We start from the raw sequence: 25,277 nt of genomic DNA on the forward strand, positions 1-25,277 counted from the left end.
TGTCCAATTCCTATGGCTTCAGCTCAGCAAGTTCCCCAAGTAGTGGCGTAAGGGCTGGCACTTTTCCATGGACACTTTCCCATGGACAGAGCATCCCAGCCACATGTTGACATGGGGAGGCTGATTCAGTCTGTCAGTGCAAGTTACCACCCCATACCCAGGACTGTTCTCCCTCCAGCCCCTTGAGCAGTTCCCCAGATGTGCTCTGTGGTCATTTAGAAACCACATATTTTTTTTGACCAGTGCGCCCTGCCCTGTGTTTAGACTTCCAGCTGTTTGCCTACCACAATACACTAGTGGAATTTCATCTGTTTTACTATTGGCCGGGAGTGTGTGGCCTTGGCTTCCAGATACAGTCATGTATTTTCAGAAAAGGGCTGCCTGTCTTCTTTTAAACAGCGAATTCTTGCCCCCACCCGCTGCAGTTTAGATAACCTAGAGGAAATATTTAATTTATTGGCCTAAATGTCAAAACTAACTTCTCAGGTCTGTTCCTGGAGTTGCCTGTATACAGGCTGCTGGCTGCATACAACCTTTCGGGGAGGGCTGCTGAAATCCTTCCAGGGGTCTGTGGAGTATAAGTGATTCAATGTGACATGGCCTCTAAGGTAAATCTAACTCTGCTTCAGAAATATTGAGGAGTTTCATGACCGGGTAGAGTTTTTTCTACATACTAGAATGAGTAAGTCAGTTGAACAAATGAAAGGAAGAATGGATGCAGGACTGACCAACCAACTGGCCTCACGGTGTGACGGTACAGTTCATAATCTTCACCAAAGCACTTTGGAGAGCTCAAAGGGTGCTGCCTATTGTAACTGTGGTGGGGGAACCGACATAAGGCACACTGAAATGTATTTGAACGGGTCTCATGTCTGTAATATGTTTAGCATGGAGCCTCACACTCAGAGTAAATGTTCGTAACTGTTCACGTGTTGCTTTTACTGTTGACTTTAGTAATTATATCATTTTTTATAATGTTTTATTAAGTTTTCTCAAGCTTACATCTTTTCCTTCTAATGGAAATGTTACTGAGCCAAGACCAAATGTAAGCTAAATTCCTTTTGCTGAACTATATATGCATACATACATATGTATGTGTGTATAGGTATATACATATATACTACACACACACACCCACATATATACTTTATTTCCTATTAAAAAAATTTTTTTTAAATCCTGTTGGTGAAAGAACTAATACATCTTCCAAAGGTGCTTACCTTTAGAGTAAAAGAAAATATATTGCAAGAAAAACCTGACCTTTTGCCAAGCTTCTGGTTCTTTGCTTTTTCAGCTCAGACAAGAAAAATCAGGGTTCAAGTGTTGTCAAATGATAAAGGCAAGTGTCTATAAATGAAGAAAGACTAGGGTAATACCAAGGACAGAAAGGTAGCAAAGAAGAGAAGTAATAACTGAAACTTCTTTTATCCATTTATTTAAACTTCCTGAGATCCTCTTTTTAAAAAAAAAAAAAAAAAAAACTTTAATAAGATATGGTCACAAAATTAGGCATTGAAAAGGTTTACTTTTCAAATAAAAACCTGCTGATTCTGATTTGTAATAGATATTCCAGTATGTTTGGGTTTGGACATTTCCTTTGCTTGGTGTTTCTGCTCTTTGTTTTGAAAAGTGATTTCTTTGAACATGTAAGTGGCAATAATGGCACAGTCCTCAAATTCGTTATACTTCTTAAATCAACTTTTCATAGAAATACATGAAGTGCATATTATGGAATACATGGAAATACATATTATTTCCTTTGGGATATAATAGAGAGTATTCTTTCCAATTCCTTGGAATTAAGTACTTCTCCAGAAAAGCTGATACCAATTTTTGTGGGCTTCTCTGGCAACCCAAACAGCCCTGATCTCTTTCTGGTTTGGAAAGGTGGAATACTGCCTATATTTGTCTTGACTGAGGAGGCCTCTTCCTTCCCTTTGCCTCTCTGACATTCCCTACCAACAGGCACTGCCCTCATTTGGAACTGTTCTTGCAAAGAATCGAATTTCACATTCTGTTTTTATTGTAGCTAGACAAAAAAACTGGAGCCAAAATTATTGACCATCTGAAACAGTTTCTTTATATACTGTCTCTTTTTGGAAAAGATGGGACAAACAACAGCCTCACTATTTTGGAAAAACAAAGTACAGTTTTCTAAATGCCAAGGAGGCACTTATCAAGTAGACTTTAATAGCAGAAGAAGTTGGACACGTAGTATATCCTGTCAGGCTTCTCCTGCTTTGTGTCAGGAATTGTTACTAGGATTCAGATGTTTGGGACTCCTGGGTGGCTCAGTGGGTTGGGTGTCCAGCTCTTAGTTTCAGCTCAGATCATGATCTCATGAGTTGTGGGATGGAGCCGCATGTCAGGCTCTCCACTCGGCTGAGAGTCTGCTTAGAGATTCTCTCCCTCTGCTCCTCCCTCCCCCCACTTCACACACATATTTGTTCTCTCTCTCTCTCTCTTTCTCTCTTTCTCTTAAATAAATAAATAAATCTTTAAAAAAAAAAAAGGTAGTAAGATGCAGATGTTCTACAGGAAAGCACTGACCAGTAGCCCATTTCTCCTGTTTTAAATGAGAAACTATTTTTTTAAAAGATTTTATTTATTTATTTGACAGAGGGAAGCACAGTGAGAGAGAATACAAGCAGGGGGCGTGGGAGAGAGGGAAGCAGGCTTCCTGCTGAGCAGGGAGCTCTCAATTTGGGCTTGATCCCAGAACCCTGGATCATGACCTGAGCCGAAGGCAGATACTTAATGACTCAGCCGCTCAGGTGCCCCTTAAATAAGAAACTTTTAATGTATTACACATAAGTCCCAAACACCCAATCTCATTTTCCTAAAACGTAGCTATAATTCAGAAAACATACCATGATTATTAGCTAGGAATTTGGGAGAACCAACTTTTGATCATTGTGTAGGCTAGATGGATGGAGTAGGTATAGTTAGAGTAGAAAAAGGACAGCCTTAGAGTTTCTATGACTTACACATGTTCAGTAGAATGAAATTTTTCAGTGTCCCTTAAAACATTTTTATCTTCTGTGACTTTATTGGTTCTTTAAATTTCCACAGAAATATATATATATATTCATTTTATCAGGTCAAACTATACAATACAGAAGCATATACAGAAAATGTCAGTTATCCTCATTATCACTCTCTAGTACTTCTGATAACCATACCTTATATTCTTATAAACATAGGAATCTATGGAAAGCAATTTTCCTCTTTTTTAAAATAGTTTTTAAGTAGTTTTAGAAACAAAAACCAAAAACAGCATTACACCTGTTTTTTCACCAACACATCTTGACTAGCTCTCAAGGATATAAATCCAGCTCATTTTTATAAAATAGGACCATATTCTCTGATATGAATGGACACTAATTTATTCTGGTACTTCCAATACGTGCATTCAAGTTGTTTTTAATTTTGCTTTTATAACATTGCTACAGTGACTGTCCTCCAGCTGATGCTTGTATTTCTGCCAGGCAGATTCACAAAAGTATGGTAATGAAGGCCAGGATGATGTCTGCTTTACAATTTGTTAGGTGGTATGCATAACCAAAAGAGCAGAGCCATTCCATCTCACCTCTGAGAACCTATGTCCCCTGTACCTACTTTAGCACTGAATGTTGTCCTAAACATTTGCTGATGTGTGAGGACAAAAATGATAGCTGTATTAGTTTACCTTCCTTTACTCTTAATAAGGTTGAAAATCTGCATACTTTTATTGACCATTTGCATTCTTTCATAATTTGCCTCTCCCCAGCCACTGGTTTTATTGAGATATAATGGACATATAATGTTATTTGCCTTTTTTATTTCAAAACCAACCTGGTACACTTCTAGAACATTTTACATGATATGAATGTGTTGGTCCAAATTCTGTTATGCAAGTATATTAAGATCATACTGTTTTGATGATTTCTTCCTCTCCAGTATTGATTATAAAGAGTTAAATTTTTGATGTTTTAGAGCAAAATGATTGTTTTGTTCAAATACCAAATGTGGGTTTATAAATTTAATCACAGCAAATAATAGAGCATACTCTGAATAAAAGGTAATAAAAAGGTAATTGTTAACATACACATTTTTAATTTTTTATGTTTTGTGTTTTTAAAAATATTTTGTTTATTTATTTGACACAGGGGATGGGTGTGAAGAGAGCAAGCACAAGCAGGGGGAGCAGCAGGCAGAGGGAGAGGCAGGCTCCCTGCTGAGCAAGGAGCCAGATGTGGGGCTTGATCCCAGGACCTTGGGATTATGACCTGAGCTGAAGGCAGCCACTAACGATTAAGCCTCCCAGAGCCCACCATACAATACAGAGAATAGAACCGTGTCTTGAGAATAGAACAAATATATTATATACTTATTGACTTGAGTATATAATTTTGCAGATCTTATGTAAATTTTTAACTAAGCAATATCTTCTATTTCAGATATTTGATGGAACTACCATTTTACACTAGCTTCCTTTTTATATTTGCTCATGTTCATCCACTCTCAATAACTCATACCTTTGTGCTGTCAGGCATCACTCGGCCACTGTGACCATTAGGTAAAATTGATGCACACTTGATGCACATGGTCCTGGGAATGGTGCTGCATGAAGAACTCTCACTGAAGGGGCACTTGGGTGGCTCAGTGGGTTAAGCCTCTGCCTTCAGCTCAGGTCATAATCCCAGGGTTTTGGGATTGAGTCCCTCAAAGGACTCTTTGCTCAGCAGGGAGCCTGCTTCTCCCCTCTCTCTCTCTGCCTGCCTCTCTGCCTACTTGGAATCTCTGTCGGTCAAATAAATAAAATCTTTTTAAAAAACAACAATAATAACAACAACAAAAACACCTCTCACTGAAGTGAGAAACTTCTCACTTCATATGTACATAGTTACTTCATATGGATCCTGAAAAAAATAAAATAACATGTGGTGAATGCAGGTCAAAAGACATCCCTACTGTTTGGGAAGGAAGGAACCACTGAGCAACCAAATTTCCTCTGCCACCCAGAGCATCCCAGCCTCTTGTGGGCTTTGTGGTTCATGACAGAGGCCACAGATAACCCTTGTCCCTGTCCAGGGATGTTCTCCTGTAGAATGCTAGATGGAAACCTCTCCCAAGGGTCTATTAATGTGACTAAAACTGGCTGACAGCCTAGACTTTGAAAAGACTTTCCCAAACACTGTGGGGAGTCAACATGGGGCCATACATCTTGCTTACCCAGGAAGGCCGTCTGCTCACTCCCCTGGGCCAGGGCCCCTCTTCTGAGCAGCACCCTCCACTTTTCAGTCCACGGAGTGGAGAAACAGGTGTACAGCCAGCTCCGGGATCAGACCTCCTGGGTGCAGATCGTAGCTATGAGTCCTTGGTCCCTCTCTAACCTCAGATGCCTTGTCTATAAAATAAGAATAATTAAGGTACCTGTTTTGTAGGATTAAAATACAAGCAAAATGCTTAGCATGGTTTCAGGTAAGTGATTAATAAATGGCAGCTACCAGGCCTCAGCCTCTCGTGCTCCTCTCCCCCTGGCTTACCAGTCCACCATACCGCCCTGCACACAGGCCACCACTGTGCAGCCTCCCGCTGTCACTCCCATCATAGCTGTCCCTCTGAAGACCTTTCTTCAATAATGATTGCACTTCCACTTTCTCTCCTTATTGACTGCCCTTGGCTTCTGTCATGCTATGAAAACCATGTCCTTGGGGAGGTCTCAAAGGGCCTGCCCAGTGTCATGCATGTGGTTCCCTCCCCATGTCCTCAGTCTCAGCAGTGCTAGTCAGAGCCAGGCCTTCGCTTTCTTGGTGACATTGTTCCCTGCTGGTGTGTCTCCTGCCTCCTCCACCTGCAACACCTCATCTTTATTGGCCTGTTGGCACTGCTCAGGGCACAGACCTGGGCCCTCTTCTTTCCCACACAGACTTCTTTTGGAGTTCTCCACTTCCATGCCACTCCATGCTGGCTGATGGTTCCTTAATATAGATCTTGAGCCCAGGCCTCTCCCCACAACTTCCAACTTGGATATTCAAGGACCTATTTAGTCGTTCTTCTTTGAGTGTACCTCAGATATTCTAAATTCCTATACCCAAACTGAGCTCTCAGTAAATCCTTCACAGATCTTATCTTTCCTTCTTTCCATCCAGCTCAGTTGCTCAAGAAAGCTGGGAAGCCTTGATTCCTACCTCACCTTCACCACCTCTCAGCACATTCATTGCCAGTTCCTTTTGATGTTACTGCTGAGGTAGGTGCCAGTACCCTTCACTCCTCCACTGCTGCTCAGGTCACGCCAGCACCAGCTACCCTGGGCTCCTGGGCTCCCCACACCCATTCTAGGCCCACACTCAGTTCTCTCTGCTGCAGCCTGACTGATCTTTGACTGTAAACGGCATCCTGGCACTCCTCTCTGTAAAGTCCTTCAGACCAGAATAATCACTGAATTTCTATTCCCAAGTTTCTAATTTCCGAAAATTTCTAATCCCAAAGCCTTACAACCACCTCACCTTCTCTAGTCTGGGGTTTCTCTCTCCTTCTGACCTTGCTCTTCCCTGGCTCAGGACCATCAAGGCTACCATTCCCTCTGCCAGAATGCCCTTCTGGCTACTCTTCACCTAGCTAATCTCAACTCAGCTGGAGAAGCCATCTGACCACCCGATCCAAGTCGGGTCCCTTCTGTTACTCTTTACCTCAGCCTGTCCTTTTCCTTCATTGCCTTTTCCTCAATTTGGTATATGTACATGTACTTCCCACTGGGCCCCAAGTGCTAGGGGTACAGACTAGGTCTGTTTTGTTCCCAGTTGCTTGTCCTGCACCTGGCACTTTGAGTGCCACACAGAAAGTGCTCCTCTTCCTTGCCTGGATGCCCACCAGCTCCTTGTCATCCAGGATGAGAGGGGAGGTGGCATGGGAATTGTAGCCCAAAGCCCCAGTGGCATAAGAGAGGACATCTGTAGTGTGGCCCTCCAATGTGCCAGGTGATACAGGAGAGGGGCCCCCCAGCCAGGTGTGGGGAGGTGAGGGGAAGGGGCCCTGCAAGACTTCCCAGAAGAGCCGAAGCTCAGGGTGAGAAAGTGAGATGAGAACGTGTCAGAAGGGCCTCGCTCCTGCTTTTTGAGAGTCCTTCCGACTCTTCAGCTTTGTCTGGCCTTGCCCCAGAGTTAATTCAAGACAAAGGTCTACAGGAGTTACGCTGAGGGAGAAGAATAAAGAGAAATCACAAGAAATTGCACTGTAACTCGCCTATTCATTTCCTGCCCCTGCACTCTTGCTCTGGGCTTCGTGCCAGCTCCTGCAGAGAAATGGCCCAGAAGCAACGGCAAAGGGAAGGCCTGAAGGGGTTTGGGGCTAATAGGGAGCCTTTGTGCCCTGAGCTTTTCTTTTTCTTAGTAAAGGCAGTAAACATCTTGGGCAGAACCTGGAAAGCACTCTGCAGTCTGTGGTGCCACAGGTGAAGAGGGAGGGAGGCCTCGGGAAGTTGGGCTGAAAGAACAAAGAGAAGTCTCCCTAGACCGAAAGAGACCCTGTGTTCACAGGGAGTGCCCTGGGGCGACAGCCCTACTGCTGTCCCAGAGCCTCCAGTGGATCAGAATTAGGTGTGCCCTCATGGTACCTTCCAGGAGAGGAGGTAGAGCTCCTGATTCACTGACCTGACTCGGGAGGACCTCCAAGTACATTCTCCTGTGGAAACATAGCTACACAAAATATGAACTATGGCTCTACCAGGCCATAGCTGCTATTTTTGAAATTATTACTAAAGGAAAATATTTTTTAACTTTCAAGCAACAGATTCACAAATACAGTCACTGAATATTTACTAGATGTCAAGCATTGTCCTAATCTCTGAACATGTATGTATTACTGCATTTGATCCTTCTGAGAACACAGTGAGGGAGGTAGGCCCACACGACACGGGAGTGCACTGAGCTTTAGAGGCTAAGTGACTTTCCCAAGGCCACCAAGTTAGTGGGTGGTGGCTCTGGGACTCAAACCCAGGTTTGATTACATACTTGAAATCCTTACAATGTACGTTCAAACAGAACTGTTTCTTAAATTCAGGACTGTATACTTAAAGGCCTTTTCCCATGTTATTCTTTATCACTAATCTTCCCTCACTAACACTTGTCCCATCACTACTGCTTGTTTTTCCTCTTGGAAAGCATTTCTTACTTTGGGCATTTCTCTAATTTCTTGAATTGGAAGCAGATTCACATTATTTTGCAAACGACGCTTGGTAAATATTCATTGATTACTGTAAATGTTAACTGCTATACGGCCATGATGAAAAGAAGATTTGCAAACTGGACTCGTTACTGCATTTTGATCTCTCTCAATCTTATTTTCTTAGTAACCCATTTCTGTTTAATATGTGTTTATTCTTTCTGAAAGGAAGAAGATCTCTCTCCCGGAGTCAGCTGTAGTCTGCCTCTGGCTTCGGCACCTTCCCAGCCTTGAAAAAGCAACACTGCATCTTTTTGAAAAGCTAATCTCCAGTGCCAGAAATTTCCTGAGAAGGATCGAATGCTTTTTGAAAGATTCATTACTGGTACGTGCTGGGCTTTGATGAGGAGAAAAATCCTTAAAGAGGACCCTGGGTATCATCTCTTTTTGTCAAAGCGAAGGGAAATGTAAACAAGAGAGCAGTTGGCACCTTTTAAACTGCCTTTTGTTATAGAAATACCCAGCATAGGGGGATTTTTTGCATAGCTGGATCACGTCTGGAAAATGGGGAGAGGTGTGAGATTTACTGCCAGCGTATAGTGCATATGCACAAGAATTGGTTTTAAGGCACACTGTTTTAAAACAGTATTTCTTATTTCCACATGAAAAGTAAGTTTTAAAAAATGAAGATCTTACAAATGAGAGGAGGTATAAAACAAAATCGTGGAAGAAAGGTTAAAACAACTAAGAATTCTGTGTTTTCTTTTGCTATAAGCCTTCTAGCCTTGAACCCTCCCTCCATGTGGTGGCTCACCTGCCCTCCCTTACACTTGGGACTTCTCAGGCCTGGGAATTTGGGGGCTCAGTGGGCCAAATGGACTGGCTTCATTTCCTAAACCAGGGTCAGATGGCAGGACTCACAGGCAGTCCTCAGAATCTCACCATGGGGGTGTTTTCCCTTCTTGGGAGGCAACTCTGTGGAATTTATGTGCATTCTTGTGAGAGCAGGACTGAAGACCAATGCACCCTGAAAAAACAAGTCAAAAACTACAGGAGGTGCCGCGCGCCCTGGGCATCTGTTTTACGAGGACCTCAGTGGTTTCTAACATGTTTTCTCATTAGCTTTCATAACCTGGGAACATAAGGCTCAGAGATTTTCTTCCTATTGTACAGGTGGAGAAAATTACTTCAGAGATGGTGAACGGTCAGATCTTCAGTTGGGGGCTAGGAAAACTGGGCAAGAGAAAGTGTTTACCTCCCCACTTGAGTTGAGACTTGGAAAGGGGGGAGCTCTGAGGTTGGCTTGAGTTCACACAACGCCCACCTCCCAGACACCTTCTGGTTTTTTTTTAAATTTAGTTGGAACTTCCTGTTTTGTTTTCTCTTTCGAATTGGAGGCTGTGTTAGGGAATTTTAGTTGAATTCAGTTGCCTTCTTCCTCCATCCCTTTATTCTGTTAGGTCCCCACCGGCTCTCCTGTGTGACTGCCAGGCCTTTCCCTTACTCCGCAGGCTCTTGTCTGCCTTCATGTTCTGGGGCCTCCCAGGCGGCTGTGGATGGTGCTGCTGTCGCCCATAGCCATATGGCTGGCTGCAAGCTGAGTGGCACAAGCTGAGCCCAGCTGATGTGGACGTTTACAGTGTTTGATAGGAAAAGAAGGACGAAAAGAAAATAGATGTATAAGACTGAGAGAGCACGAGAGGTGTTTTGGTTTGGGGGAAAATTACTGCTTGACCTCACCATTCAAAAGAGTTGCATAGTAAGGTTGAGAAATAAGAATGCACCTTACATAAAAATAGTTGAGTAAAATTCAGAATGAACAAAGGCTTTTTAGAAGTCCCTGGCAGCCCATTCCAAACATTACCTTTATTATCAGGTAAATCTGTATTTCTAACTTAAATGTACTTGGTGTAATTTAATTTCTCTAGTCTTTTTTCAGGGACAAAATGCAGTAACTGAGTTATTTCCTTGCTTTCAGGGTCCTTATTTCTTTAGGTCTTGTCCCTATGGAGAAATCCCACTTCCTTTGGCTTTTCTGAGTCGGTTTGATTCTGCAGGCTTTCTTTGGTCCTGTGGTTCTTCTCTGAACCTCCCCCATGTCCTTTTTAAACCCGTGGCCCTCCGGCTTGAAAGCGCTTCAGAAAGCACAGGATCGCCCGGCATATGAGAGCCAGCAGGCAGGCCCCCGCACTGAACACTGCACTGCAGAGCCTTCAGTCTCCAGCTTTCTTTGTTTAATGTCCCCCAGGCAGACAGCTTCGAAGTCCGTTGATCTACAGAAGTATTTATCAGTCTCATGTGCGTATGGATTCGGAGCTTCCATTATAGTTAAAGGAGGATTCCAGAGGGTGTTATTTGGTTTAATTCATTGTGGCATTGGCAGGATGTGACCTCTGTATGCCTTGTGGCTCAAGGAGGTAATTACAATACAGAGCTGCAAGCCCCTGATTGTCATGGGCTGCTCTCCTCAGGCTTCCTGGGTCTACAGTGCCAGAAGACCAGGCGGGCTGGAATATGCCTGTGACGTGACTGAGTGATTACATGGGTAACCTGAAGAACCTGCTTCCTAATTGCATCATCTGATTCATTTATCGCAGTACAGTATCTTGGTGCAGCGACAAGGCCGTGCAGAAGTATCAGAGAGATCTGGAAGACGCAGATAGCAGGGGCCTGCTGTGTTTTCCTCCAGAAGAAACTTGATACCTATTACATTAGAGTTGGATTCTGAGAGTAATTAAAGTGTGATGGTCTACGTAACTTGTATTTTATATGGAGCACTGTTAATTACATTTCCATCTCTTGGGACTATCCAGAAATAGCCCTGGAAATTCTATAGTTACAAGATGTTGCAAAAACAAAAGATAAAAGTGTGGTACAGGTTGTACAAAGGGAAATGATCTCCCCAAATGTGCTGTGGCCTCTCAGGGACTCGCAAGCCTGGTATTTTCTTTTCTTTTTCTTCTTTTTTTTAAATTTTAACTTTTTATTTTAATTCCCGGTAGTTGACATACAGTATTATATTAGTTTCAGCTGTATACTGTAGTGATACGACACGTCCATACATCAGCTGGTGCACATCATGATAAGTCTAGCCTTAATCCCCACCACCTATTTCACCCCTTCCCACACCCACCTCCCCTCTGGTAACCATCAGTTTGTTCTCTAAAATTAAGAGTCTGTTTCTTGGTTTGTCTCTCTTTTTCCCTTTGCTCGTTTGTTGCTTCTTTTTGGGTGGTATTGAATTTTATAAGTTCTTTATTTATTTTGGATGCCAACCCTTTATTGAATATGGCATTTGCAAATATCCTCTTCCATTCTATAGGTTGCCTTTTCTTTTTGTTCACTGTTTCCTTTGCTGTATAGAAGCTTTCTGTTTTGATGTAGTCCCAATAGTTTGTTTTTGCTTTTATTTTCCTTGTCTCAGGAGACATAGCTAGAAAGAAGTTTCATATCTAGAAAGAAGTTGCTACAGCTAATGTCCAAAAAGTTACTGCCTGTGTTCTCTTCTAGAATCTTTATGGTTTCAGGTCTCATATATAGGTCTTTAATCCTTTTTGAAATTATTTTTGTGTACAGTGTAGGAAAGTGGTCCAGTTTCATTCTTTTGCATGTTGCTGTCCTGTTTTCCCAACACCATTTGTTGAAGAAACTTTTTCCCATTGGATATTCTTTCCTGCCTTGTTGAAGATAAATTGACCGTATAATTGTGGGCTTATTTCTGGATTTTCTGGATTTTCAATTCTGTTCCATTGATCTTTGTATCTCTTTTTGTGCCAGTACCATACTGTTTTGGTTAATACGGCTCGTAATATAACTTGAAGTGTAGAATTGTGATGCCTCCGGCTTGGCTTTGCTTTTTCAAGACTGCTTTGGCTATTCAGGGTCTTCTTCTATACAAATTTCAGAACTCCATACAAAATTAAGAAGTGTGAAAATTGCTGGTGGTATTTTGATACAGATTGCATTAACTGTGTAGCTTGTAAGGCCTGAAGACTAAGAATAAGGCACCCATCTAATATTACCTTAATTCTAAATGTATATATATCTTTTTGACTTCTAAAATAAAAAACAAGGGACACCTGGGTGGCTCAGTCAGTTAAGTGTCTGCCTTTGGCTCAGGTCATGATCCCAGGGTCCTGGGATTGAGTCCCACATCATGTTCCTTGCTCAGTGGAGAGCCTGCTTCCTCTCTCTGCCTGCTCTTCCTCCTGCTTGTATGTGCATGTTCTCTCCCTCTCTCTCTCTGACAAATAAATATTTTTTATTTATTTAAAATAAATTTAAAATATTTTTATTTATTTATTTATTTAAAATAAAATATATTTTATTTTTTATTAAAAAAAATAAAAAGTTTTCAAAACCTGCTTACTTTTGAGACTTACCCATTGGGTTCCATGGGCTGAACTGCCCCCAAGTTCATGGCTACCTGCCACATCTGGTGGCTTCTAAATAAATTGCAGTATTAGCCTCTGTTTGTCATTTACTCTGCAGACCGAAACTTTTCAAAGCAGATAGTTTTGTATTTTCCTTGACAGAACACACACTGTAAGACCGTAATCCATAGCTTCAGACCTACCTTAAAAACTGATGTCACCAAAGCAGTGAAAGCCACTTGCTAATTATGCAGGTTTTTTGACACTGTTTGGTTTCCCAAGACTGAGCAGAATCAGAAGAATGGTATGTTTTCCAGCTACAATTCTGTCTGTGGAGCCCAGAAAGCTATTGTTTCTATTCCACATTTGAATGAGAAGCCCTGGCTGGGTGGCACGGTGGTGCTGTGCTCGGCTGCCCTGCTGCATGCCAGGGCCGGGATGTACCCCGGTTCCCATGCCCTTTCATTCACTCATTCGTTGGCTGACCCCGCACGCCGCCTGCCCCTCCAGCTGGATCCAGAGAAGCTGCTCCCTCGCCTTCACAAAAAGATTTGCCCAGGAAAGAGCAGGGAGGAGAGGGGAAAGGGCGATGGGGTTCATTTTGTTTTGCTTATTCAGATTTGAATCGGAAAATACTCCTCATATTCCGTCCTACCTGAAAGTCTTTGTAGCTCAATTAAAATAATTCCTTTATCTTTGTCAAGTACACCTCAGTAAAGCTTGGGAGGGGAGGTGGGAAGGAATTGGTTCTTAATCTAGTAAGAGCTTAAGAGTAAAAAACATGCAGATACCTCAGTGGACACTGATGTGCGAATAGGATCTCTCTGATGTGAGATAGGATGTGTTCTTGTCTTCATTCTCCAAAGAGCAATTGTAGCCACTTCAAAAAGAAAAACTTCCTTTGCAAAACATTCCCAGCACAGTTCCCCTTTAATAAAAGATTATATAGAATTAACTCTACATCCCAGATGATGTCAGTTTTCTGTGCTTGAATAACTTCTTACTAATGTTCTAGGGTTTTCTTTTCCTGCTTTTTCATTAGCAGTCTTTTAAGCACTTCTTTCTTTCTTTCTTTCTTTCCAGCTCTTTAATGTGGTGCATGTAATTTAGCAGTGGTCAGATAGAAAAGTGTGGTGGTGCCTTATGCTTGTAGCAAAAAGGTAAAGAATCTATATCTGAGGGGCACCTGGGTGGCTCAGTAGGTTAAAGCCTCTGCCTTCAGCTCAAGTCATGATCTCAGGGTCCTGGGATCAAGTCCCGCATTGGGCTCTCTGCTTGACGGGGAGCCTGCTTCTCCCTCTCTCTCTGCTGCCTCTCTGCCTACTTGTTATCTCTGTGAATTAAATAAAATCTTTGGGGGGTGGGGTGGGGAAGAATCTGCATCTGAGACAATAGCTACACTTCCCAGCATTGACCTCTAGGGGGCACCAGACACACACATACACCCCTCCCCGCTCTAAGCTAAGTCTCTGCAAAGAAGGAGGCCCAGATTGCAAGTGCTGAGGATTCTTACTGTTGGGGATGCAGGACTTTGCAACTGACCAGACAAATGAAGGGAGAGAAGAAAAAAAAAAAACAAAGACAGTGCAGTGTTCAGGGTTTCAGTGCCACTTAGTGACTGAGCCAAGAAGCAGCAGGAAGCTAACAGGCTATCTTCTGCTCAAACTGCACAGGCTCACTAGGTAGAAGCCACTGGGCAAGGGTGGAAGGAACTTTAGGTTTGGGGGATCTTAGTTCTGCATCCAGAGCTGACATTGGGTAAATTTAAAAGAAGTATATTTGGTGCTTAAGTTGTTTTTCTGTTAAGCCCAGAAATGATACATTTATCACTAATTAAACAATAATTGCATTATGGAGTACTGAAAAAAATTGCTTATAGTGTAAACAACATCTGGTAAAGATTAAAAAGAAAGAATAATTTTTCCAAGCTCAAATTTGTTGAAAGAAACTTGAGTGTTTTGAAACAAAATAAGTCCTGAAATGTAAAAGGGATATTTACAGTCTTATGTTTAGCATTCTGAGAGCAGGAAAGAAGAAAATGGTATAATATAACATACATACTAATAAAGGTGCTTTACCTTACACAATAGATACAAATATTTCATATTTCATATAAGTCGTTATCTTAAAAAACCAAACTGTTTTTTGAATTCCATAAAGGAGTTTACTATTAGAATGAATCACCTGGAGAATCCCTTTTTTAAAAGAGGAAAGTTATTTTCTGATAAATATAGTTACCCTTTAATTATGTACGTGTATCATGTAGTCACACCCCATAGGGGCTCCCACCCATCAGGGGTTCAGAGGAGTGGGCTGGGACTGCCGGCTCCTGCGTGCACTGGAGGGCAAGCTTCTCGTCAGCCATTTCTTCTTAAAGAGAATGACCATTCCTGAGTAAAATATTTAACTATCCTAAAATCTGTTCCTGGCTTCCTGAATTTCATCTTATCTCTTACCTCCGATTTCCCTCTTTATTTTTTTAGATTAAAATATCTAAGGATGATATGAAGGATGATAAATGGAAAAGGCTTGAGAACTTTTCTGTTTCCTCACTGCCCTTTCTTCTGTGAGGCATTCACTTTTGTCTGTGAATTACCTTGAATCATAGTACAATTTCCCCTTCTCGTTTGTATTCTCTCTCTCCCTTCTCCCCATAATCTATTGAGCACACACAAGGAATCAGAAAATCATAGGAAAGAGGAAAGATTTCTTCCATGAGAATTCTGTTCTTCCATGTTCTCAGGCCTCTTTCAAGTGTCAAGTAGTTTGTAATAATCCTTGATGAATTGGGATGAAAATGACAGATTAGGCATCAAGGGCAGAGCATAGGCATGGATGTTATTTGTACAGTTGGCCTCTCTCTCACCTTTCCCCCACAACACAGGCCGAGAGCACAGCACATGGCCACAGCGCATTTTTCTGTGTTGACTTTGTCTTCCCTGGTTTTGTTGAGGGCTGGGAATGGGCTGTCGTAGGCAGAGAGGAGATAAACGGTGCATTTCTGGGGAGCTGTGGGAGATGGGAAGGAGATGCACACCCAACGGAACAATCTGGTCCATAAGAAAAGGAAGCCGGAGTCCAGAGCTCTCCATCATCATCTTCTGTTCTCCCTCCAACATTCAGTGAAAGGATTGGGGGTGGTGTGAGGGGAGGGGAGTAGGGCAAACCGTGTGTTATTGATGGCCTCTTGGTGACATAGTTTCCCTAGACTTGAAATAATCTGTACATGGAAATCATTAGGCCAGATGGAGAAGAACAGAGATTGAGAAGAAACAGATTTTGGTAGGATGGAGAAAAACAGACAAACAGATGGAACCCAAGAAAGTTTTTCTTTCCCTCATTTTTACAAGAAAGATAATCACCCGGATTGTAGGGCTTTAGAGCTAGGGTTCGCAGCTCTGGGTTGCAGAGTGGCCTGTGGTGGGTTACTGTAGGGTCCCATTCTACAAATATGACAGGGCACAGAGGGGTTAAATGTTTGGCTTTTTCCTCACAAGGATGCTGTAAAGATTGTGGGGGGGTGGATTATGGCTTCCAAAGAAGCATAAATTAAGACTTTAATTCTATTTGGAGGATTCTCTTGATAAGGAAAGCAGCTTAAGTTTGCTTTTGTGATTTGATGTCACTGGGACATATGCCTGGCCTGTGAACACTCCAGCCTCATGAGGGGACTCACTGACCCTGAATTTATGTGCTCGGGAAGCGTAAAGAGTCTCACTTTTAAAACCGTCAGTAAAGGCTGCGGATGAGAAAGGGCTGTTCTCAGCTCCGGGGCAGCAAGGAAGACTGGTTTTTAAATCAGAATCTCCGCCACTGTTGTTTCAGCAAGGTTCTCCTGCCTCCTGGCATTTTATCGGTTGTAAAAGCTAAAATGAGTTGTAGAAGCAGGCTGAGAGCAAACAAAAGTCTGAAATATTTAGACAGAAGGAAATCTAAGCAGAGAGTCAGTCCATTGGCATGGAGAGAGCAGGCGGTCCCACACATTCTGGAGACATTTAAAACATTGGATTGAGCGGTTTTGATAGAAAACACTGCATAAAAGTATGTCCATGAGGCGCCTGGGTGGCTCAGTGGGTTAAAGCCTCTGCCTTCGGCTCAGGTCACGATCCCAGGGTCCTGAGATCGAGCCCCGCATCGGGCTCTCTGCTCAGCAGGGAGCCTGCCTCCTCCTCTCTCTCTGCCTGCCTCTCTGCCTACTTGTGATTTCTGTCTAATAAATAAATAAAATCTTAAAAAAAAAAAAAAGTATGTCCAAACTCTAGTCCTCTCTTAACAAACAGAGTTAGAACATTCTTGCTTCTCCCCCTATTCTACCCATTGGATTATCTTTTCATTGGCCATTTAGAAATCCCTGTAATTAATATATTTTTTAAAGATTTTATTTCTTTATTTGAGAGAGAGAGAGCACAAGTGGGGGGAAGGGCAGAGGGAGAAGCAGACACTCCGCTGAGCAGGGAGCCTGATGCAGGGCTTGATCCCAGCACTCCCGGACTCTGGGATCATAACCTGAGTTGAAGGCAGATGCTTAACTGACTGGAGCCAACCAGGCACTCCCCTGTAATTAGTACTGAATGATTTTCTCCTACCATCAAGTTTACCTAGTGGCTCTGGATTAATTAGACCATTTGGATCGAAAAGAATAGTACTATTTTACCATTTCTAATTTTGGTTTTCTATCAGTACATTTTCAGGCTCTGTATGTCTGTCTGCTTGTGGGCACGTGATAGTGTTGTTTGGTCTTGAACACTTTTTCAGGCATATTGTCCATCTATGAACATTTGAAAAATTTTTGGAAAATCTGATGAATCGCTGTAAGACATATAGTTTGCTTTTCCCTTCTTGTTTGATTTTTCCATTATGAATATGTAGAAACATTTACGATATTTTCTGGGCATTTATCCAGTGACCTCTTAATAACTGTTATTATTTACAGTGGGTCTCAGACACAGGGAGATTAACTGACTTGCCTGAGATCAAAGCCAAGAAATAATTTGCCTCCCTTCTGTTGAGCCATGGTCCTGCCAAATTATTTCTTGAGTACATAATGAACTTACCTATGAGAATTTTTAGTTGTCTTATTTTAGTTAAAAATACACATCAGTTAAGGATTAGGGAATATGGGTTACTCTGCTTAAAGAGTAGTAATTTGTAACTTGTAAAGAACAAATCTCTCTCTTCCAGTAATTAAAAGGAAATTTTCCCATCCTTTGAACAAGTGGCAGTGTTCTTGCCAGGAGCCTCCTGCGACGGCCTGTAGTAGCAGGATGTGAACACTAGATGGCATACGTTCAATGTTACAATTCAAAAGTGCTTCCTGGAGAGTGGAAAAGAAAATCAGTGGAGATAGGTTCCATTCTTCAGCATGACCCAGAAAACTTAGGAGGCAAAGCATATCTTTTCTTCATTTTTGTTGAGGGGGCTGTGAAGCTGGTCATATCAAGGACTCAAAGAAATGTCCCTTGTAGAGCTTAATCTACTCACATTCGGATGCTACTCTAAAATCTCTATTTCAGAACACAAATGGCATATTCTTTTTTTTTTTTTTTTAAGGTTTTGTTTATTTATTTGTCAGAGAGTACAAGCATGGGAAGCTGCAGTCAGAGGGAGAAGCAGGCTCCCCACTGAGCAGGGAGCCTGATGCTGAACTCAGGATCCTGGGATCATGATCTGAGCCAAAGGCAGACATTTAACCAACTGAGCCACCCAGGCGCCCCCCCTCCCCCGCCCCAAATGGCATTTTCATCTGGCTTTAATCTTATGCTTTGAGTTCTAGCTGAAAAGATAGAGAACCTGGGACAGGCCCACCTAGGCCACAGTAGGTCAACTTCTACATATTGAAATCATCACAAAAATCTTCACAGAATAAATTTCTTTTCTTGTTCAAGGTGATGGTATCTATATTTTATTTTCATGGGCCCCTTTTTCATCCTAAATAATTTAAGCTGCTAAATTCATAGTGCACTGAGATGTGATATTATTTAGACCAGGATGGTAGTAGTCACTGTTATCCTTAATAATATTTCTAAATTACTATGTACTCATTGCATAATAAGGAGGAATAAAAAGAGAGCAGACCCAGACCTGACCTTGGGACACTTCTGGGCCATGGCGGGATAGCCAGACATGAGCAAGTGTCAACTAGCTACACAGGCAAGCTCTGCCTTTACTACAACATGCTAAGAAAGGTATTTTTAAATTTCCCATGATACTTATTGATTCTTTCTCTGGATCATATTGACCCATTGGAGAAAATGTGGAACATACAGGAGTATAAAGAGGAAATAAAGCTTGCCCATAATCTCTTTGCTCCTAGAGAACCAGTTTGTGTTTGTAATGCAAACCTTTTTCCATGTACTCAGGGTTATTTGTTTTTGTTTTTGTTTTTGTTTTATCTAACCCGAAGGGATACACCCATTTTCTAGACACCAGCAGTTCTGGACAACTCATATCTCTGATAATTACTGGTCATATGTTATCAGTGAAATGCTTCTGATATTTTACTTTTTTTTGGTCTCTTCCTTCACAGCCTGAAGCAGCCTGCCACCCTGCCATATTCAGAGTTGTCGATGAAACGTTCAGGTAAATGATGTGCCGTTTTTACTAATAACCGATCCAGAAAAAGCTCAGTTTCCAAATATGAATAAAAATTTTTGTGATAGTCTCTGGCTCTACCGTGGAGAAGTTAGTTTCTGATTCTGTCTTACCGCTCTGAGCTATTTGGTAAAACCGAAATGTCAATGTATATTTAAAAGCCAATGCCTAAGAATTAAAATAACTTTTTTAAAGCCATTTAAAATTTTAGTAATAATAATAGAAAGGCAAAATTGAATTAGGTATTAAATCATTAACTGTTCATGTTGGATTTTTCTCAGCTCAAAATAAAGCATAGCAGTGTACTTCCTTCACCACATGAGGGCTGACCAATCTTTTTAAAGGATTTTAAAGCTAAGGAGAAACCAAGAAAAATAAACAAATAATGCCATTCTTAAGAGAGCTGAAAGGCAAAATCAGTTGTGCATGTTATCCTGCAACACATTAATTTTGCAAATATGAGTACTTCTTAGGAAGCTCATTGGATTTCCAGATGATGAGAGATGGGAGACCACTGGATAGCAGGTAGGGTTATGGTTGGCAGTTAGTGGGAGCTTGTTACCCAGGGAGGGTTTCCGTCCCCTTTCCCAGGTGCTGGTGCAGCCCGGAGGGGGGAGCTTACCCTCCCCCAGCCGTCCTCCTCCCCTCAGCAGCAGAGCCTCCTGGACAGACAGCAACACTGGGGAGAGGAATTTTTACAACAGCAAATAACCCAGCCCTTGAGTCGGTGCTGAAGCATACCAACTTCAGGCTAAATAAGTGAGCACGGGAGTAAGTCAGAATGATCTTTTTAGCTTAAAGCCAGCAAAGTTTGAGGTGGTATCTTTTGTTTCAGCATAAAATTAGTTGTAAGAAAATGCACAGAAACCAATCCAGGTAGGATGCAGATTCTCCCACAGATTCTTCCACCGCTTTGCTGGGTGGATTTGACCAAGGCGTTTTACCCCTTGGGCAGCTCTTTCTCCACTTGAAAAAGCAAAAGGTCTGTTGATTTTGCATGCCTGGGCATACAGCGTGTGAGTATTTCTAAAGAGCACTCAGGCCTGTATAGAAGGGATATTCAGTGCTTAATAATTTAAAAACCAAGAAAGGAAGCTCCACAGATTGCTATTTTAAGGAAAGAACTTAGAAAAAGAATGACAAATTTCTCCTACTTTCACACAAGGACTGAAATCTGATGAGCTAAGATACTGCTGAAGCTTATGGCACAAAAATGTTTCCACTCTCCCTTTTACAATTCAGCCTCATGTGTTTGCCAGATTAATCATTAAATGTGTTGTCGTCTGTCTTTGCATTGCTCAGGTATGCGCTCCTGGAAACCAACGGAGCCCCAGAAGTAATAGCCGCTATTCAGGTGTTTACAGGGTGCTTTGTGGAAGCTCTGGAAAAAAAAAACAAGCAGGTTTGTTATATTGCATATATTATTCATTCCCCCAAGGACAGAAAAGGCTTGTTAAAAGTATCTAGCTAATCACCAGGAAGGAGCACTTTATGTTTAGTAATGTTGATGGACTGTTTTGCTTATGAAGAACGCTTCCAAATGAATCCCCCAGCAAAGGTAAAACCATTTTAATTGAAAATAAATCAGGATAGTTCCTGTCTGCCCTGTGCCTGGTACCCAGAAGCATTTGCCTACTGTAGTGTCAGAGAACTGTCTTGCCAGCACGTGCCACCTGGAGGAGGCATTTTCTGGGCCCTGGGTTGCCTGCTGTCTTCCAAGTGGGCCTCTGCCCTGCCCAGGCATTCCGGAGTCTATATGGCATGTGCTAAGAAGGAAATGCCACATATTACAAAGCAGTACTCAACATTCTTAATTACTAGAGTTCCCTTGCCTAGTTGGGAGAGACCCAAATGTGAACTGTGTTCCAGGAGAGAAAGGAGCCAGTGAGAGTGACACGAAGAGATTTGAATCATTATAGAGAAGCAGCTTGGAATGGCAGTGACCAAGAGGTGCAAGTCAGACACATCAGCGATCAAGAAGCCAGGCGTGGGGGCCGTAGGAAGACTTACACTGTGAGGCTCCATCAGTAGAAGCCAGACCACCCCTGCCAGGGGCCGGGAACTGATTAGAGGGACCTTGTGAAACAGGAAGCATTCTCCCAGAGCTTTCACTTTCGGGCATGTTACACCTGTACTGTGTATAGTGCTTTGCCTGTCCAGGTTCCTGGGTCCACTGCAGCTTCCCAAGAGGGGGGCTCCAGGCCCTCACATGCTTTCCGCAACCTGACTGAAAACAGCCATGCTGTGTGGCGCTAGCTCTGCTCACCCTACACCAAAGAAACCTCTCAGGTTTTAGCAGATGTTTCCACTTTTTAAGGCAATCATAAATATTTATGATGTATTTTCTCCCATCCTTTTTCCCTAAGGAGGTTAAATAGAATGTAGCAAACCATGTTTCAGTGGTACCCAGCGTGGAATTCGGGAAGGAGGAGAGCGCTGCAGAAAGGTTTTGGTTGGCCCTCACACCCATTTTGAGGCATGATTATAAATATCTTTTTTCCTCTCTTGTGCATTCTTTGTATTCCCAGTTAGGAACCAACCTCTAGAAGACTTGTCCCTTTACCGCTGAACAACACCTAGCCTGGGGCAGAAGACACTGGTTAAAGCATTAGCTTAAGTGTGCTTATCAGCCTTGCTCCTGGCTATTGGCTGAGGGCTTGTGTATTTGGACTGGAGTTGCAGTTGTTTTAATTAATTTGTCTATTCTTGTTTTTTTTTATTGAGGTCTAATTAACAAATACCTGGTTCAGGTGTACAACATGATTCAATATTTGTGTATAATGTGAAATGTTCACAGTAAGTCTAGTTAATTTCTGTCACCACAAAGTTACAATTTTTTTTTTTCTTATGGTGAGAACTATTAAGATCTACTCTCTTAGCAGATTTCAGATATGCAATACAGTGTTATTAACTAGTTTTTATGCTGTACGTTACATCCATGAGACTTACTTATTTTATAACTGGAAGTGTTTGTACCTTTTGATCATCCCCTTCACTCATTTCACCCACCCCCTAGTCAGCCTCTGGCAACCACCGATCTGTTCTCTGTACCTCTGAGCTCATGTGCTGTTTGCTTTGTTTTGACTTTGTCTGTGTCTGACTTATTTCATGTAGCATAATGCCCTCAGGTTCCATGCATGTTGTTGCAGATGGCAAGATAGCTCTTTTTTTAACGGCTTAATAATAGTCCATTTCCTTTCTTCATTCATCCGTCAGTGGACACCTAGGTTGTTTTCATGTCATTGATGCTGTAAACAGTGCTACAGTGAACATAGGGGGTGCAGTTAGTTAACTACTTTTTGAGTTAGTGTTTGCATTTTCACTGGGTAAGTACCCAGTAGTGGGATACCGGATCATTTGGTATTTATAGTTTTGCTTTTTCAGGGACCTCCATACTGCTTTTCAGAGTGGCTGCACCAATTTACATTCCCACCAACAGTGCCCTGTGGTTCCTCTTTTTCCACATCCTTGCCAACACCTGTTATTCTTGTCTTTTTGATACTAGCGATTCTTACAGATGTCAAGTGATGCCTCATTGTGGTTTTGATCTGTATTTTTCTGGTAATGAATGACGTTGAACACCTTTTCATATACCTGTTGGCCATCTGTAGGTCTTCTCCAGAAAAATGTCTGTTCATATTTTCTTTTTTTTAATCAGATTTTTTTTGTATTGCGGTGTATGAATTCTTTATATATTTTAGATATTAACCCCTCTTCAGATATGATTTACAAATATTTTCTCCTATTCTGTAAGTTGCGTTTTCATTCTGCTGATGGTATCTTTTGCTGTACAGAAGCTTTTTAGTTTGATGTGGTTCACTTACTTAGTTTCACTTTGGTTCTCTTTGCTTTTAGAATCAGATACAAAAATCATCACCAAGGCCATTGTTGAGGATTTTCCCATCTGTGTTTTCTTCTAGGAGTTTTATAGTTTCGGGTCCTAATGTTCCAGTCTCTAATCTATTTTGAGTTTTATTTTTTGTATATGTTGTTAAGATAGGGGTCCAGCTTCTCTTTCACATGTGGTTGTCCAATTTTCCCAACACCGTTAATTGAAGAGACTATCCTTTCCCCTTTGCATATTCTTGGCTCCATGACCATGTATGTGTGGGTTTATTTCTGGGCCCTCTGTTCTGTTTTGTTGATCTGTAGGTCTATTTTTATGCCAGTACTGTACTGCTTTGATTACTATATATTTGTAATAAGGTTTGAAATCAGAGGGTATGCTGATTCTAGCTTTGTTCTTTCTCAAGATCACTTTGCCTGCTCAGGGTTTTTTGTGGTTCCACACAAATTTTAGGATTGTTCGTTCTATTTCTGTTGCTTTGCTTTTCTTTTTTTATTTCTGTTGCTCTTCATTTAGAATATTACCCTGCTCAGGCTACATGGCTCTGGTGATATGAAGGGGTACACACTGAGTCCCAGTGGAAAGCAGGGCAGGGATCCAAAAACGAAAGAAGAAGTCATTGCCCTGACTTTGGGCTCAGAATAAGAGAGCTGTAACCTCTTATCTTTGCACAGGCCTTCATATAATGTATTTTATCATTTCCCTTTGTGGGGCTGTTACTGATTGCCTTCCTTTTTAATTGACAACATTTCTCATCAGTGATCTCCTGCCTTCTTGAGTGCCCATTTTTAGATTAATCATAATCAATGCAGAACACCCCCTGTCCTGTGTAATCCATGAACAACTCTCCTTCCTTTCTATGTTTTATTCATTCATGCATGCATTTATTCTTAATAAAATGAGTATCTGTGAATCTGATATCCAAACGAGACCTGGACCGGTAACAATAATTTATCTGTATCCACATAGCCTGGCCTTTCTCCCCCACATAGCCATTGTTTTGAATTTATGTTTATCATTCCTTTGCTTTTTCTGAAAATAGTGTGATCACATATATGGGATTTCCGAAACCATGTTTTCTATACTTTTTGGCACTTCATAAAACAAACAACAGACAAGAGTGGCATACTATATGCAGTCTTTTGAGCCTTGCTTTTTCCATTCACCAAGATTGCCCTATGTTGTGTGTAGCCATGGTGGGGTGTTGCTACATAGTATATTGTTGGGAAAGTGGTGGTAGGCCTCTGGGTTGTTTCCAGATTTTGTTTTCCTTTAGAAATAAGGTTGCTCTGGACAGTCTGGGATATATATTCAGGAGTGGAAGTGCCAGTTATTAGGTATGCAAAGATTTAGCTTCCGTAGATACTGCCAAATTGTTCTCATATGTGGATGAGCCGATTTATACTTCCCCCAACAGTTTATGAGAAATCCCATTCATCCACATTTTTTCCCATTGTCAGAAATGTTTGTCTTCAGTGCTTCACATTCTCTTTTTATCCTTTCCTCTCACCCTGTTGTGTTTGGCAAGTACAGTGCAGCTCCATCAATGTGCCCAGCTGGATTAGTGCTGCCACAACAAGCCACTTTTTCTAAACTTGCATATAGGTTCAGTTTCTGGTTCCAACTGTGGCAGAGTCCAATAACGTATTAGACTAAATCTTCCACTGAGCAAATTATGTTTAAAAACAATTTGAAGGTACTAGAGAGCAACCAAAAAAGTACATAGAAATTGGAGGAGATTTAAGCCTTGAAAAAAGGAAACTACATTGGGGTCTCTGCTAATTGTCTCCTTAGATCTCTTATATGAGAAGTGGGAGAGGGTTTTGTAGGGTCACTGATGCCCAGAAATGAAGGCACGAACTGATGGACTTGAGACGTAATTAAGACGGGACTATTAGTTGCCAGAGGAACAAAAAATAAATAAATGGGACAAAAGAAAACATCAAAAGGTAGACTTAAACCCAAACATACTAACAAGTATATTAATTACAAAAATTAAATAATAATTAGCTAAATATGCTAGTAAAAAGGCACAAATGTTAGATTGGATAAAAAACCAAGATCCAACTATATGTTGTTTTCAAGAGATCCATTCTAACTATAAAGACAGAGGTAGATTAAAGTAAAAGAAAAGAAAGGTTATACATATAATCGCAGAAAGCTGGTATGGCACTACAAGCCACAGATGATATAGACTTCAAGACAAGGTATGACCAGAGATAAAGAGGGACATTTTATAATGGCACCACGGTCAGGTTATCAGGAGAAATACCAATTATAGATGGGTATGATCCTAATAACAGAGTTCCAAAATACATGAA

At 41.6% G+C, this 25,277-nt stretch overlaps 1 protein-coding gene across 5 annotated transcripts in view; it reads left to right on the plus strand.

Annotated features, from left to right (window-relative positions):
- Positions 1 to 25,277, plus strand: part of FANCC (FA complementation group C) — a 284,060-nt gene that overhangs the window by 222,189 nt on the left and 36,594 nt on the right. For all 5 annotated transcript variants that reach the window (XM_059412307.1, XM_059412308.1, XM_059412309.1 and 2 more), the window contains 3 exons: positions 8,374 to 8,530; positions 19,045 to 19,097; positions 20,412 to 20,511. In XM_059412307.1, the coding sequence (XP_059268290.1) occupies positions 8,374 to 8,530; positions 19,045 to 19,097; positions 20,412 to 20,511 (310 nt within the window). The remainder of the gene's footprint in view (positions 1 to 8,373; positions 8,531 to 19,044; positions 19,098 to 20,411; positions 20,512 to 25,277) is intronic.

Source organism: Mustela nigripes, chromosome 9 (genome assembly GCF_022355385.1).
Source record: "Mustela nigripes isolate SB6536 chromosome 9, MUSNIG.SB6536, whole genome shotgun sequence".
Lineage (NCBI taxonomy): Eukaryota > Metazoa > Chordata > Mammalia > Carnivora > Mustelidae > Mustela > Mustela nigripes.